This window comes from Candoia aspera, chromosome 2 (genome assembly GCF_035149785.1).
Source record: "Candoia aspera isolate rCanAsp1 chromosome 2, rCanAsp1.hap2, whole genome shotgun sequence".
In the NCBI taxonomy this organism is placed as follows: domain Eukaryota; kingdom Metazoa; phylum Chordata; class Lepidosauria; order Squamata; family Boidae; genus Candoia; species Candoia aspera.
In genome coordinates, this window is record NC_086154.1 from 172,169,544 (window position 1) to 172,184,262 (window position 14,719).

General features: G+C 39.7%; 1 protein-coding gene across 1 annotated transcript in view; it reads left to right on the top strand.

The window, feature by feature from the left end:
• DNAH6 (dynein axonemal heavy chain 6) overlaps positions 1-14,719 on the top strand; it is a 168,997-nt gene that overhangs the window by 16,823 nt on the left and 137,455 nt on the right. Inside the window, exons 9-13 of the mRNA XM_063294890.1 lie at positions 5,601-5,721; positions 8,100-8,251; positions 9,080-9,232; positions 12,143-12,394; positions 13,226-13,354. Coding sequence (XP_063150960.1) covers positions 5,601-5,721; positions 8,100-8,251; positions 9,080-9,232; positions 12,143-12,394; positions 13,226-13,354 — 807 coding nt within the window. The remainder of the gene's footprint in view (positions 1-5,600; positions 5,722-8,099; positions 8,252-9,079; positions 9,233-12,142; positions 12,395-13,225; positions 13,355-14,719) is intronic.

A 14,719-nucleotide genomic window follows, 5' to 3' on the forward strand; every position in this document is an offset into this window, starting at 1 on the left:
AGACAGGAAGGTTTTTTTGAAGAAATCCTTTATTTACAATTTAAACTATTTACATTCACTAAAAGTCTGTCAATTAGACAAACGCAGTTCAATCAACCCAGCTGGGCAATGGAGAAGAACAATGTAAGCCTGTGAGACCAGGCTTGGCTAAATTTTGCATTGAAGCCATGAGGCAATGTGTGGAGGAAGTTTGTGGCAATACAGCAAGGCAGAACTCAGCTAATTCTTGCAATGAGGCAGCAAGGCAAGGTGTAGCAAGAGTACGCAGCAAGAAGGAAGCATGAGACTCAGTAGAAGCTGCCAACGAGGCGACAGGACAGGACTTGGCTGAAGTGCAGTACAAGGCGACAGGATGAGGCTTGACTGAACGATGCAGCAGGGAGGCAAGGCAAGACTCAACTGGAATGGCAAGACAAAGCTGAGTTGAAGCAGCAAGGCAAGGCGTGGCTGGAATGACACAACTGGACTCGGCTTGAAGACATGGCATGGTGGCAAGACAAGACTCTACTGAATCTCGAGGCAAAAGGATGGGTCAAGGCTCAGCTTGAGAAGAGTGCAATGAATGCAATTCTGAATTGGTGAAAAGCATTGGTTCTGATTCCAAGGCGGCTACAGGGCAAGCTCCTGAAGATGGTTCCAGCTCGACTTCTGCTGAAGAAGCTGTTAGTTCAGTGGAACAGTTGTCTCTGGCAGCTGGTTCCTTGTGCTGGTGCCTTTTTATCCTGCTCCCTTTGCACCTTTTCTCCTCAGGGACCAATCGGGCTTCTTTCTGCTTGGCGCGCTTCTCAGCTCACCTCTCCTTTGCACTGATTGGCAGCTTCGTACCTGCTCCTGGTTCTGGACCAATCAGCTGCTCAGGATCCTTCCGCTCTGCTGAGCCATCCCCAGTTTCGGTTTCCTCTTTTCTCTCTCTATAGGTTTCAGTTCCCTTCATCTGTTTAACATAAGTTTCGATTTCCCCTTGCTCAGAGTCAGAGTCAGACTCAATGCTTACAATGTCATGGAAGCTGGCTGGCTTTCTACTTCTTCTTTAGCTTAACTTGGAGCTTGCACATGAGCAGTTCATGATCTGTTCCACAGTCAGCACCTGGCCATGTCTTTGATGCTATAATTGAGCTCTTCCACCTCCTTTTAGCAATAATATAGTCAGTTTGATTTCTGTGTACCCCATCTGGTGATGTATAGAGGCATTGTTTTGGTTGTTTGAAGACAGTGTCAGCTATGAAGAATTCACCGGACTGGCAGAAATGGATAAGTTGGTCTTCTGCTTCATTTTGATTTTCTAAGCCATACAACCCAACTACTTAATGTTTCCAATTTTGGTATTCCTAGTCTCCAATCACAAGCAGCTCATCTTGCTTGCATGTTCTGTCAGTTTCAAATTGAACTTGATCATAGAAGTCATCAACCTCCTCTTCTTCTGCATCAGTGGTTGGAGCATAAACTTGAATGACTGTCATATTAGAGAGTTGTCCAAGAAGTCTAATAGATATTATTTGGTCATTGAATGCATTGTGGCCAAGTACTTTTCTTGCTATGTCCTTCCTAACTATACAAGCAACACCATTTCTTCTTTGTTTTTCATGTCCTGAGTAATAAATGGTGTGACCTTCTGACTAAGTCCATCTCAATTCACTGATGCCTAAGATGTCAATTTGTAGTCATTTCATTTTATCTTTTACTGTACTGATCTTTCCTATGTTCATACTTCTTATGTTCCACATTCCTACTGTAATTCTATCTTTGCAGCTTTGGATTTTCTTTTCCTGTATGGCAATATCAGCAACTAGACATCCCAAAGGCTTTAATCTAGCTATGCCATAATCACCATTAGTCCTCTGAAAGATCCCCAGATCTTCCTTAATAGCATGTTGTGTGCCAGTGACCTGAGGGGCCCGTCATCTGACAATATATCAATCATTTTATATTTTCTATCCATGTGGTTTTCTTGGTAAAAATAAAAGATTGGTTTACCATTGCCTTCTCCCATGCAGTATGAATTGATGGCTTTGCCATTGTCACTAAAGTCATCACATGCCTCAAATATCTTCCTATATCACTGCTGCCCAATATAGGTGGTTTCTGACCTATCCATTCCTAATTCTTTCCTCCCCCTGTGCCTTCTCTAAGGAAAGTGCTAATAAGAATATTTTTTTAAAAACCACCAATGGGACTAGAATTATTGGAATTAATTTTTTTGTTTCCTTAAGATATTCCTACAACATCTGTTATTTTATATATCTGTATTAGTAGTGCCGTCCATTGTTGCTAAAATGAATGGAAGAGTTAGTGGGGAAAATAAACTGGCTAATAAAATTTCTCTGAACCAAACTGTAGAGTTAAACACGTATTTCCCTCTAATACACACAAAAGGCAAACAGCAGTTATGGGGGATTCTAAAGTATTGGGATAATAGCTGAATAATACTAATGGGAGATTTGTTAATGCAAATTGCAGCTGCTTGGTGGGATATGGGGTGGGATAATTATTATAATCACAGCTCATTGGTGCCAATGAGAGCTTTCCTTCCAATGAAAATAGGATTCGTACCATTTGATTGGTCTGCCCCCAGCGACTGATGGACCTGGCAGGGTTCCAGAGGGAGCTGGGAGTTATACCCAAGAGTCTGCTGCCCACTCCAGCGTGCCTGGAATAGGGAGGTGGCCAGGGCCTTGGACAGGATTGCGCCTGTGCGGCCTCTCTTGCCCCATCAAACCCGACACTCCCTGTGGTTTACGGAGGACCTGAGGGTTCTGAAGAGGGCTAAGAGACATCTAGAGTTCCGCTGGAGGAAGACAAAGTCTGAATCCAACCGAACGCTGATTAGAGCCACTATTAAGGCCTACCTTGTGGCGATAAGAGCGGCAAAGCGTCAATACTTCTCCGCTCTTATTGCGTCCACAGAATACCACCCCATGGCCCTATTTAAAATTACTCGATCCGTTTTGGGGAAGGTGGGCCCAGTGACCCACCTACAGGGCCTTTCAGAGGAGTTTTCTGGGCATCTGCAGGATAAAATTGCTCGGATCCATTCCAAGTTAGACTCCAAGCATGAGACGTGGTCCGTGGAGATACCAAGGGAGCATTCTTACCTAGTTACCTGGGAACAGTTTGATCCTATTGGACCCGAGGAAGTGGACAGGATCCTCCGGACAGTAAATGCCACCACTTGTCATCTAGACCCATGTCCCTCCTGGCTGGTGAAAGCAGCTCGGGAGGTGACATGTGGTTGGGTCCAGGCGATGGTTAATATATCCTCGGGGGAGGAAGTGTTTCCAACTGCCTTTAAGGAGGCGCTGGTGCACCCTCTCCTCAAGAAACCATCACTGGACCCTACTATACTGGACAATTTTTGTCCAGTCTCCCACCTCCCCTTTTTGGGGAAGGTGGTTGAGAAAGTGGTAGTGTTGCAGCTTCAGAGGGTTCTGGATAAAACGGGTTATCTAGGCCCTTTCAGTCAGGTTTCAGGCCCGGATATGGGATGTAAACAGCATTGGTCACACTTATGGATGATCTCTGGTGGGAGCAGGATGGTGGCAGTGCATCCACCCTTCCTCTTCTTGACCTCTCAGTGGCTTTCGATACCATCAATCATGATATCCTTTTGGGACAGCTCAGGGAGTTGGGGGTGGGTGGCATGATTTTGCACTGGTTCACCTCCTTCCTCCAGGGCTGGTCCCAATCAGTGGTGATAGGGAGTGAGAGGTCCGACCCTTGACCCCTCCTTTGTGGGGTGCCACAGGGTTCAGTGCTCTCTCCGCTCCTTTTCAACATCTACATGAAACCGCTGGGTGAGATCATCTGTCATCACAGGATGAGGTATCATCAATATGTTGATGATACTCAATTATACATCTCCATCCCGGGTGAGGTAAGTGATGCTCTGACTGCCCCCTCTTGGTGCCTGGGGGCTGTAGGGATTTGGACAACAGGCTTCAGCTGAACCCTGGTAAGATGGAGTGGTGGTGGGTTAATGTCTCTTCCGTATCCAGAATATTGCCATCTTTGGTTCTGGATAGGGTTGCACTGCCCCAGACAGACCCAGTGCGTAATCTGGGGGTCCTCTTGGACTCATGGCTCCTGCTCAAAGAGCAGGCGGCAGCCATTGCCAGGAGGGCCTTTGCACATCTTTGTGTTGTGCATCAGTTATGCCCTTTCCTGGATTGGGAGGCCTTTCGAACAGTCACTCATGGGCCTGTTATCTCCCATATTGTCTATTGCAATGTGCTTTACATGGGGCTACCCTTGAAGAGTATCCGGAAGCTACAGCTGGTCCAGAATGCGGCCACATGGGCGATCTTTGGAGCCCCTAGAAGGACACGTGTAACACCTCTGCTGCATGAGCTGCATTGGGTACCAGTTTGCTTCCGGGTCCAATTCAAGGTGTTGGTTATCACCTTTAAAGCCCTACATGGCATGGGGCCAGGCTACCTGAGGGACCGCTTCTTCCCTGTGACATCAACCCGTCCAACCTGATCATGCAGAGAGGGCATGCTGCAGACCCCGTCAGTAAGAGAATTCCGTCTGGCGGGGTCCAGGAGGCGGGCCTTCTCTGCAGTAGCTCCCTCCCTCTAGAACATCTTACGCCTGGAGGTGAGGTTAGCCCCATCGCTTCTGGCCTTCCGGAGGAATTTAAAGACCTGGCTCTGCTGCCTGGCTTGGTGCAGGGTGGGGAATAGTCATGCCTGGGGATGGCTAGTGCCCTAAAATGCTCCTCCAGTGCAAGGACTGAATTGGATCATAGCCATCTGGACTTTATTTTTAGCTATATTTATTAGTTATTTTTAACTGTATTTTATATAGAGTATTTTTATATATTGTAATTATATGGTGTATTTATTGTTTTATTGACCATTTTGTTGTAAACTGCCCAGAGTCCCTCTGGTGGGAGGTTATGAGTGGTGACAAATTAGACAAATAAATAAATAAATAAGTAAATATTATTCACCTTGCTGAATAAGAAAACTAATTAAAAACATTTTGGTTCTCAGAAATGAGTAGTACACACTTTACAGCTTTGGTAGTTGGGACCACAAAGAGGAGCCAAATTAACTATGGGTTGCATTTATTATGTATTCATTAATAGCTAAGTGCAAATGAAAACATAATATAATGTTTTTTAAATGTTGGATTTGGGTAATGGCAGCTCAGATTCACCTTAGCTGAAGATTCCATCTTTTAAAAATTGTACTAAGAAAACAAATGTCTGATTAAATGTGTGTTGTTTCTTCCAATATAGTTATATTTAAAGAATGCCTGGCCAATAGCTCCATGGTTGTGAGGGACTTAACTGTGGATCTCTCTGGTCACAGTGCAATAGCTTAACCCTACTGAATACTGCCTTTCTATTCTTAATCCACCTAAAACAAGTTGGTAGTAAATAGCAAGCTAGCACCATGATTGTTTGTTTTAGGTAGGCATTTCAACTTGTTCTTTAACTTTTATGTCTCTTGATATCATTGCTCCTATGCAAGCATAACACCATATAGTAATAAAGGACAGTGAAAAACATAAACTAGAAGAAAGGAAATATAACCATAGTATGGATAGAAGTTAATCAAGGATTACAGTATAATAATTTAATTTTTTTTAATTTTTAGGAAACAATTGATTCAGCATTTGAAGCAGCCAATTTATATGCAGCTACTTTTGAAAAGTTTCAGTCATTTTTCAGAGAAAATGAAAGCCTTGATTTGCCAGCTCTGAAGAAAGAAGAACCTGGTAAATATTGTTTCATATTTTGTTACATTTTTTTTTACCCCAATTGACCAAAACAAAATTCCTTAACAGGCTGAATTATGCCAGTAAATATTTGAAATAGCTAAATTTTCTATGATGGCATTAAACAAGTTCATTTGCTGTCAGTTGCAGCACCTAGCCCACTTTGGCTAATTTTGACCATGCTAAGCAGGACCTGTTGCAGAGACCCTCAGAACATCCCAGAAGAGACAAATGGGAAGTCACTTCCATAGTGTTGCCCAAATTACATGAGACTCCATAAAGTCATTAGGAGTCAAGTTTGATTTGAAGGAGATCTTACTTTTATCTGAAAAAGATTCCTGTAAAGGATTTGTTCTAACTGGAAGCACTGACTTTTTTGAACAGGTTGTATCTATGATATATTGCAAATGTTTTTAAAAGGAGAAAAGATACTTCCTTTTTCAATTTCCACAATAAAGCTCTCTTGCTGTATACTGAAATAAAGCTGAGGCAATCTATACCTAAACCAGGGTTTCCCAACCAGGGTTCCATGGAGAGGTCCTAGAGGACCTCCACGAGAGGTCACTAGGGGTTCCCTGGGAGATCACAATTTATTTAAAAAATTATTTCAAATACGGGCAACTTCACATTAAAGAGGTAAGTTTTATTCTTTATCTTTAGTTTAAGAACACTGTTCGTGCATATGTAGGCCTACCCATGAAATGAATACAATAATTTTGTAAGTTGTGGCCTATCTTTGAGCCTAAATGTGCAGGGATTCCCCGAGGCCTGAAAAATATTTGAAAGGTTCCTCCAGGGTCAAAAGGTTGAGAAAGGCTGGCCTAAACCAATCTGATAGCCCTTAAGAAGGTTGTTTCTGCCTCTTTAGCTATTACGTTAGCACTGCAAAGTATAGGCAAAGGTACATCAGGTTCAGCATTATGTAACTGTGAGAGGTGTGTGGCTGCTCACTGACCAGCTGTACTTGGTATGATATGAATGGTTAAAATAAATGTCTTTCTGGGTGTACCTGCTAACTAAATTCAGCAGCTTAATGCATGGACAGTGTTCTATAGTAATAAACCTTTAAGTTGACATATGTATTAAAGGATTATACATAAAAGTGTGTGCATGTGTGTGTTCACACAAATATAAATATTTACATGCATACAGAATAAATTCTTGCTTTAATGGACTAATGGGGTAAGAGATATCTTTTAAGCTGAATGTCCACTAAATGCCAAAAGGATTTTTTTGAGCCCTAAAACACACTTGTACAAGAGACAACTTGATAATCTACTTCACTGTTCTTTGGGGCATTACTGTCTGAAATTCAAACCAAAGTTAGATCCAGTACTATTTGTCTATTAAATCCAAAGTTATCTAAACCAAGTTTCAAGTTTAAGTTCACTTTTTTGAACCGAATTTGAATAAAAACAGGGAGACTGCAATATTCTACTAAAGGGTGGTTGGTTAGAGCCAAGAGCATCTGATATGCAAAGTGCGTGTGCTATAGATAATCCTGTATTCTTTCTGATTCTTTAGTTCAAGCTTCCTAGTAGTAAGTGTTTCAGGTGTGCAGCACTTTAAAGGAAAATTATGCTTAAAAGTGCACAGAGGTCCACGTGAAGCACCAATCTGCAAATCCTTAAGCCAAACTTGCCTTTTCCCAAGATTGCACTGGAGCTGGCAGCTGTGCGATCCCAGAAAAAGGCACAGCTACTTTAAGGAATTGCAGTATGGTGCTGTACATAGGTGTCCAACATAAACTTTATGATGAAAAAGTTATGAAATGTGCATTGCAGTGACACAACATCTTTTTTGTTGTTTGCCTCCCTTGACCCCTGACCTCCTCCATAGGTGCCTTTTATGCTGTGAGCATGCTTGATCTCTGAAGCACTATTGTGCCTTTCAGTCCAAAGCACTTCACAGTTGCAATAGCTGTGTTAATCTTATAAAATCTGAAATGAATATACCATTTTAGAGCAGCCATTTTTTAAATAGTTGAAAGCTTTTGTATTTTCCAGAATGCTTTATCAGACAAGCATTGCTATTATTAAGCATTTGGTTGGCTTAAAAACTTATCACTTCTATAAAATTTTTAGTATTGCTGAGTTGATGAGATTGTTTGTAACTAGGGTTCATACCATTCTGGAATTGGGAGTGACTGCCTTCATTCAAATGGGACAAAATTTGTTTATTTCTTTAAAAACTCTCTTTAGACCAGACAGGAGAAGATAACCCACTTTGAACAATCTCTGTCCATCACTAAAAAAAGTCCTTTTTTCTAAATAAAAAGGGGGAAATGTATTTGTATTCTTTCCCATGAGGAAATACAATAGTTTTTTTTTCAAGCCTCTGTAAATGACTAATTGTATCCTTTTGTTTAAAATAAACAGATGTTAAATTTTTTGCTGAACAACTGGAGAAATATCACAGACAACATAAAGAAGCTTTGGCAATAAGGCAAAAGAGACACTTAGGTTTGTTCCTCATAGACGCTAAAAAGTTGAAAGACAAATTAATTCCATCACCAAAGCGTTGTTTGGAGGTAAATCTATATTGCCCTTTAACTTCAGTTCGAATGTTCCCATACCAGATTAGAAGTGAAATAGATCCACGTAAAAATAAGGAAGTTTCGCATACTAAGGGGATTTTCCAGGAAGATGTGTGTGAGGCAGCGTAACCTCAAGGATATATGGTTGATCGATTGATTGATTAACTATATTTATATCCCAGCTTTTCTTTGGAAGCTGATAAAAATGTCCCTTCATTTAGTCTTACAATAACCTTGTGGCTTAGGTTAAGTTGAGACAGAATAACTGGCTCAAAATTCTTTGAAAAATAATAAAGTTTTTTTACAAAAAAAATAAGAAGAATAAGTGGCTCAAATTTGTGCACTGAACTCTATGGAAAACCTTGGAAAGAAAATGCTGTGGAGCAGAGTCAGATCCCATTGTGCAATCTCATATGGTGGCCTGAGGATTTCTCTCCCTCCAGAATAACTGAAATCTCACCAGATCTCATGCACTGCTGCAATTTCATGAGATTTCTATATCCCTGAACAAAATTCTGAAAATTGTTCTACATTCTCTTGTGAACAAGATTTTAGCAATCTATAATCATTTAAAAACATTTTTGGGGAATCAGAGATATCTCTTAGGGTCTGGTAGGTATTGACTTCTAATTCCAGTAACTAGAAGGCATTTGGAAAAATTCTGTTGTCGGTTTGACAAGTTGTGAACTGAAGTATGTCCATTTAGTCATGTCATGGCACTTATTCATTATAAACTGCATAGTCTTGACTAAGGAATGGTTTCATGTTAAGTAATATAACTTTCCTTTTTCCAATGCCTTTAATTCTTTCTTTTGCATTTAGGTTATTAATGAAATGCTTCCTGTAATTGCAAGGAAAAAAGTAACCACCATTCTTGTTGAGGCAAATGATGCTAAATTTAAACTTGAGTTTCTTCCGAGTACAACTACTGAATATGTGGTTACCTTGACTTTCCTTGATGAAATACAAGACAGGGTAAGTCTATACATTTCCTTTGGTTATTCGGTTAGCAATCAATGTCCCCTTCCACATCAAACTTGATTTTAAAAATGAATTTGTATTCTTTGTTTTTATAGACAGCCTGTGAATGTCCATATATGGGTTTAGTCTAAAGGTAAAGGCATACCATCAACACCATCAACCATGGTGACCTCTTGGACTGTCTCTGGCAGTGGGGGCATTATTATGCAGTGGTTATGCTTCTACCTCAGTGGGCAGTTCCAGATAATGGTGGTAGAAAAGGATAGATTGTCTTGATGGTTGATTCATTGTGGGGTTCCATTGGGATTGGTTCCTCCCCCCCACCATTTAATATCTATATGAAGCTACTCAAGCTTGTTTGGCAGTTTGGAGTCTGGTATTGTTATATGTTGATGATACTCAGTTTTATATTGTGATCTTGAACCATGCTGGAGTCCTGTTTCAGTTGTTGGAGACTGAGTGTCTGGATGAGAGAACAGTTGAAATTGACCTCTAGCAAGAGAGAGGTGCTATTTGTCCACTGTGGTTCTTTTGGTCCCGGTGATTACTTTGGATGGGGAGAAGCTAGTTTAATCCCTAGTGACAAAGAGTTGCTGTCTCTATCAACACCTTGGCTTCCCAGAAACATCTGTGCCACTACTAACTCTAAAGAGTCATGGTAACACTGAGAGAACAGGTCTGTAACTTGCAGGTCCTTCTGGACTCACAACTCCGGCTTGAATACTAAGCAAAAGCTATGACCTGGAAGCCTCTGCCCAGCTTTGGTTGGTGTGCCATTTACATCCCTGTTTGAATCAGGAGGACTTGATGTCAGTAACCCAAAGCCGTATCACCATATATCTGGACTACACTGATATGCTCTATGTTGGGCTGTCCCTGAAGACTACTTGGAAGTTGCAAGCAGTTGCTTCAGGATGTGGCAGCCAGACTGTTCTCAGGGTGAAACTGCTATTGCTGCACCAATTACTAGTAGACATCTGGCCCCAATTCACGATGCTAGTTATTATCTATAAAGCTGTCACAATACAGTACTAGGCTACATTAGGGGGTGCCTTGTCCAAAGTTAATCCATGTGTCCTGTTGAGAGGTTTGCTCAAGGTTCTGCCTCCACAAGAGGTAAGAGAGGTTTGAACCAAGGGGCAGGCATTCTCTGGGGTAGTAGCCTGGACATTATAAAACATGCTGTCCACCATTGTCCCCCTTGCTTGTAGTGCTTAGGAGTGCAATCTAAAAAGCAAAACAGTTGATTTATAAATATAAATAATGCATGCAAATAGAGTATCTTTATTAGCATTAATACAAGACATCATTAAGATATACTGTATATTTTTATCAAACGTTTATCAAAACCCTTCTCCCAAACTAATCAGATGTTTGTTCTTTTGCATCAATTCATAATGGTGAATCATTTCCAGATCTTAATGTTTTTTAAATTCACCTTCATTAACAGCATTCTGCCAATAAGATAATTATTTAAAATATGGGCAGATGGTACTTTCTGGTTCATAAGGACTTACTTACTTACTTACTTATTTATTTGCTATAGGAATGTGTTTTCAATCCATTTTTATATTTAATGCAGTGTTATGGACCACATTTACAACCTTAACTCTAGTTTATATTTTCAAGCCATATTAATCTGAAGTTGTATATTTTCTCAGAAAATAGGGATATAGTTCTCCCTAAACAATTATGTTATAACCATACACACATGAGGAATTAGCATGGAAAACATGGTTGTGGAGAAAAAGCTTGTATTATTATAAGAATGCCTCAGAATGCAATGCAGGAGGCATGGCTACCCAGGGTCTGATGGGTTTTGTTATATGACAATAGTTCCAGCAGAAGACGGCTTTCCTTTTTTTCTGATTTAAATGACAGAGCACTGCAATGGACTACATCTACTTATTTTATTTGTTTGTTTGTTTAAAAAATGTATGTGGTCACTCACATTATATAAAATAACCCTAGGTAGCTAGCAAACAAATATACAAATAATAAAATACACAAGATTTAAAAAAAAAACCTTTCACATACCACCAGATGCCATAACTTGATCCTCTCTCAAAACACAAACCCTGGGCTCACCTCCCATCTTGGTCCAATGCCTAAGGGAAAAGCTAGGTCTTAATGGCTGTCCAGAAGGCAAGAAGGGTAGGGGCCCTCTATATCTCAGGGGGTATGCTGTTCCATAGGGTAGTCACAGCTATACAAAAGGCTCACTTCCTAGATCCTGCCAGATGACAACACCTAATAGAGGGGACCTGGAGCGAGCCCAGCCTATCCAATCCCAGTGGGATGGGAAGATTTCCTCTGGGAGAGGTAGTCCCTCAAATAACCTGGCCCTGTGCAATATAGGGCTTTAAAGGTGATACCTCGCACCTTGAATTGCACCTGGAAAGAAACTGACTCAGCCAGTGCAGCTTGCATAGCAGCAGTGTAGCATGGGCAAACTGCAGGGTGCCCAAAACTGTAGACTTCACTACATTCTGGACCACTTGAAGTTTCTGGATAGTTTTCAAGGGTGCCCTCATGTAGAGTGCATTGCAGTGGTCCAAGTGGGAAGTTACTAGGGCATGAGTGATCATGAGCATGGCTTCCCGGTCCATACTTGATTACTTTGGTAACTTCAGTCATTGAGATAATCTACTGTCAATAGAGACCTTTAGTTTTCTCTGCACAACTCTACTCTGGAGAGAGACGGAGAAGAAGTGTATTGGAACTTGATTATTATGTAGGTAGTGGATAACATTGATCTCTTCATGCCATTTTTATGTCAGTTTCTGCCCTGTACTTTAAAATGGCATTTTATAGCAATTTAGAATCACTAAGTGATTTAACATAACCTGTCAAAGTATGTTTTCCAAACAAATGGAAGAATAATTTGTTTTTACCTTCCCCCAGATTGAAATTCTTGAAGATGAATCAAAAGTTGTTAGTAAGATGTATCAGCTCATTGAACAGTATACTGTACCAGCTCCTCCTGAAGATTTTGCTTTGTTTTCAAGTCTGAAGCCAACTACTGTTGCTGTTCGTAATGCAATTGATAAATCTGTGGGTGAAAGAGATGCCAGCATTGTTAAATTCTGTCAACTTCTAGATGAAGATGTTCATGATCTAAATGAAGAGGTTAAAGAAGTTAGACTTCTAGCACAGGTGTTAAATTAATTATTTTTCATATTCGTACATTACTGAATTACTATATTTAATTGTTTTTATTATTTACTAGTTATTTACCATTATTAGTTTCAGTATTTGTGTGTGCTAAAACCAAGATGAAATAGGAAGCCATGGCTCTGTGGTAGAAGTACACTTTCCTAGCAAAAGTTCTCAGGTTCAGCTTCTAGTATTAAAAAGAAGTCTTGGTTAAAAAAGCAATTAAAAGTCTATGACTAAGAATCAAGAAAAGCAATGCAACCCAATGGATTCAGTGTAAGGAACTTCATATATAAGGTACTCAACAAGGACTTTGGGTTTTTAAATGAAGAAATATGGTCAGCTTTGATTGCATTCTGAAAATCTATTTTAATGGCACATGACACATTAAAAGTGATAGCACAACTTTTAATAGATAATTTTAATTGTTTGAACTAGATAGAATTTGAAGGGTGAGCAGTATGTACTGCACCCACTAACTCATTCTTGGAAAATCAGAGACAGGAGCAACAGATTCCTCAATTGTCTCGCTCCCTGTGTGAGCAGTTGACAGTTATGCATCACTGCTCACTGCTGTTGTATCAGGTATTGCAATAAATATTTTCCTAGCTCTTTTTTCAGTTACTAATAGAGAAAAATTGAGCAGTGTTTCTTGGTGCTCTTTGTAGTAAAAATTAAATCAAGCAGAAAAAATTGATTGCATTTACATTGTACTGCACACTGAACAGAATCTGTGTGCTCCACTGAATTTAATTTTATGGTATGAAGTACCGCATTTTTATTTAACTTTAATGATAACTGATTATAAAAATGACTTTTAATTTTTAATAGGATCCTCAGATTTTGGATGTAGATGCTGATCAAGATAGAGTGAGACAAGTTCTAAGTGACTTGCAAACCATTCTTGATGAAATACAAAAACGTGCATTCCAGTATAAATCCTATCAGAAGAACTTCAAGGTAATTTGTTTAGAACTCCATGTTTGTTTTGTAGATGGACATTCAAATTATGATTTGCAAAACCAAGCATTTCATGACCTATGAGACAGTGTACTATATTAGTGGTAGCATTGGCCTGCAATGGGAGGCCCGGGTTCAAATTCCTATTCTGTTATAAAATATTGAATGCCTTAAGCCTAACCAACTTCATAGGGGCATAATGAAGATGAAATCAGAGTTAGGGAAGGCTGCTTGAATTCCATATATCCCTAATTTATTTTTTTAATAAGACTATTATCCTAATTCTTCATATTTCAAAATGATTCTATTGAAATAATAGCAAGTGGTTTGACTGTATAACAGTCCTATCAGTTCTTGTAATACAGTGTTGAACAGAGTAGAATTATAAAGTACTATCCAAGATCTCTTTCTAAGAATAATAACATTCCTTATTAGGGATTCTGGGCTGTTTTCATTCCTTTTCTGCACTCTGCTCAGCATTTACACTTTTGGGTCATGTGAAATCATTGAAGTAACCTCACAGATAATAAATACCTGTGCACAGTGCAATAAACAAGGCTACAGCAGAAAATACAGGCATAGCTTTGATAACTGGATGCAGTTCTTAAGTGTGTAGTGAATAAATATTTGTGGTTAATTCAAAACATTTGTTCATAATTCACAGGAGTGTATGGAATCATAACAGCCCCATGCTACTCAGTGTGATAATTACATTGGGACTAATTCAGTCATGTGCAAACAGTTTTTTTTGTCATCCATCTCATAATGGCTGTGGAATCAACCACACATCTTTCTGCCCTACCATAACCAGTGTTAAGCCAAGCTTTCGTAGCTGTTCAAATTCTCCACCAAAAATCCAAACTAACCTCCAGAAGCTTGACTGATATTCCATAGCGGATGGGAGGTGGAGTGCTATTTGGTGTGACTGTCACAGACATTTATTTGTACATAAAATGACAAATACAAAACAAGTGAGCAAAGACCTTGTTTCAATTTCACATTGTTTCCTGTGACAGAACACTTGAGCCATTTCAAATTTTAACCTGTCAGAACACAGGCAGTATTAAATGTTTCTATATGGTATTTCAGGTAAAGCTGTTTTTTAAGCTCAAAACAAATTATGTTTCTGTTTTTTGCACACTCTTACTCTGAGGTATGGTTTAATAATATATGCACAAGCTGCAGTGGGCCTAACAAAGCATTACTGTAGTCTCACATTCTTTCCTCTTTCCTTTTTTCCCTCTGTGTGACCAGGAGAGAGACTTCATTAGAATTTAATTTATCTCCAAAGAATGCTGTCTTATTAAAATCAAACCAGAGGTCATGATTTAGCTGGTTAAATAATCCTATTTAAAACAAGTAATT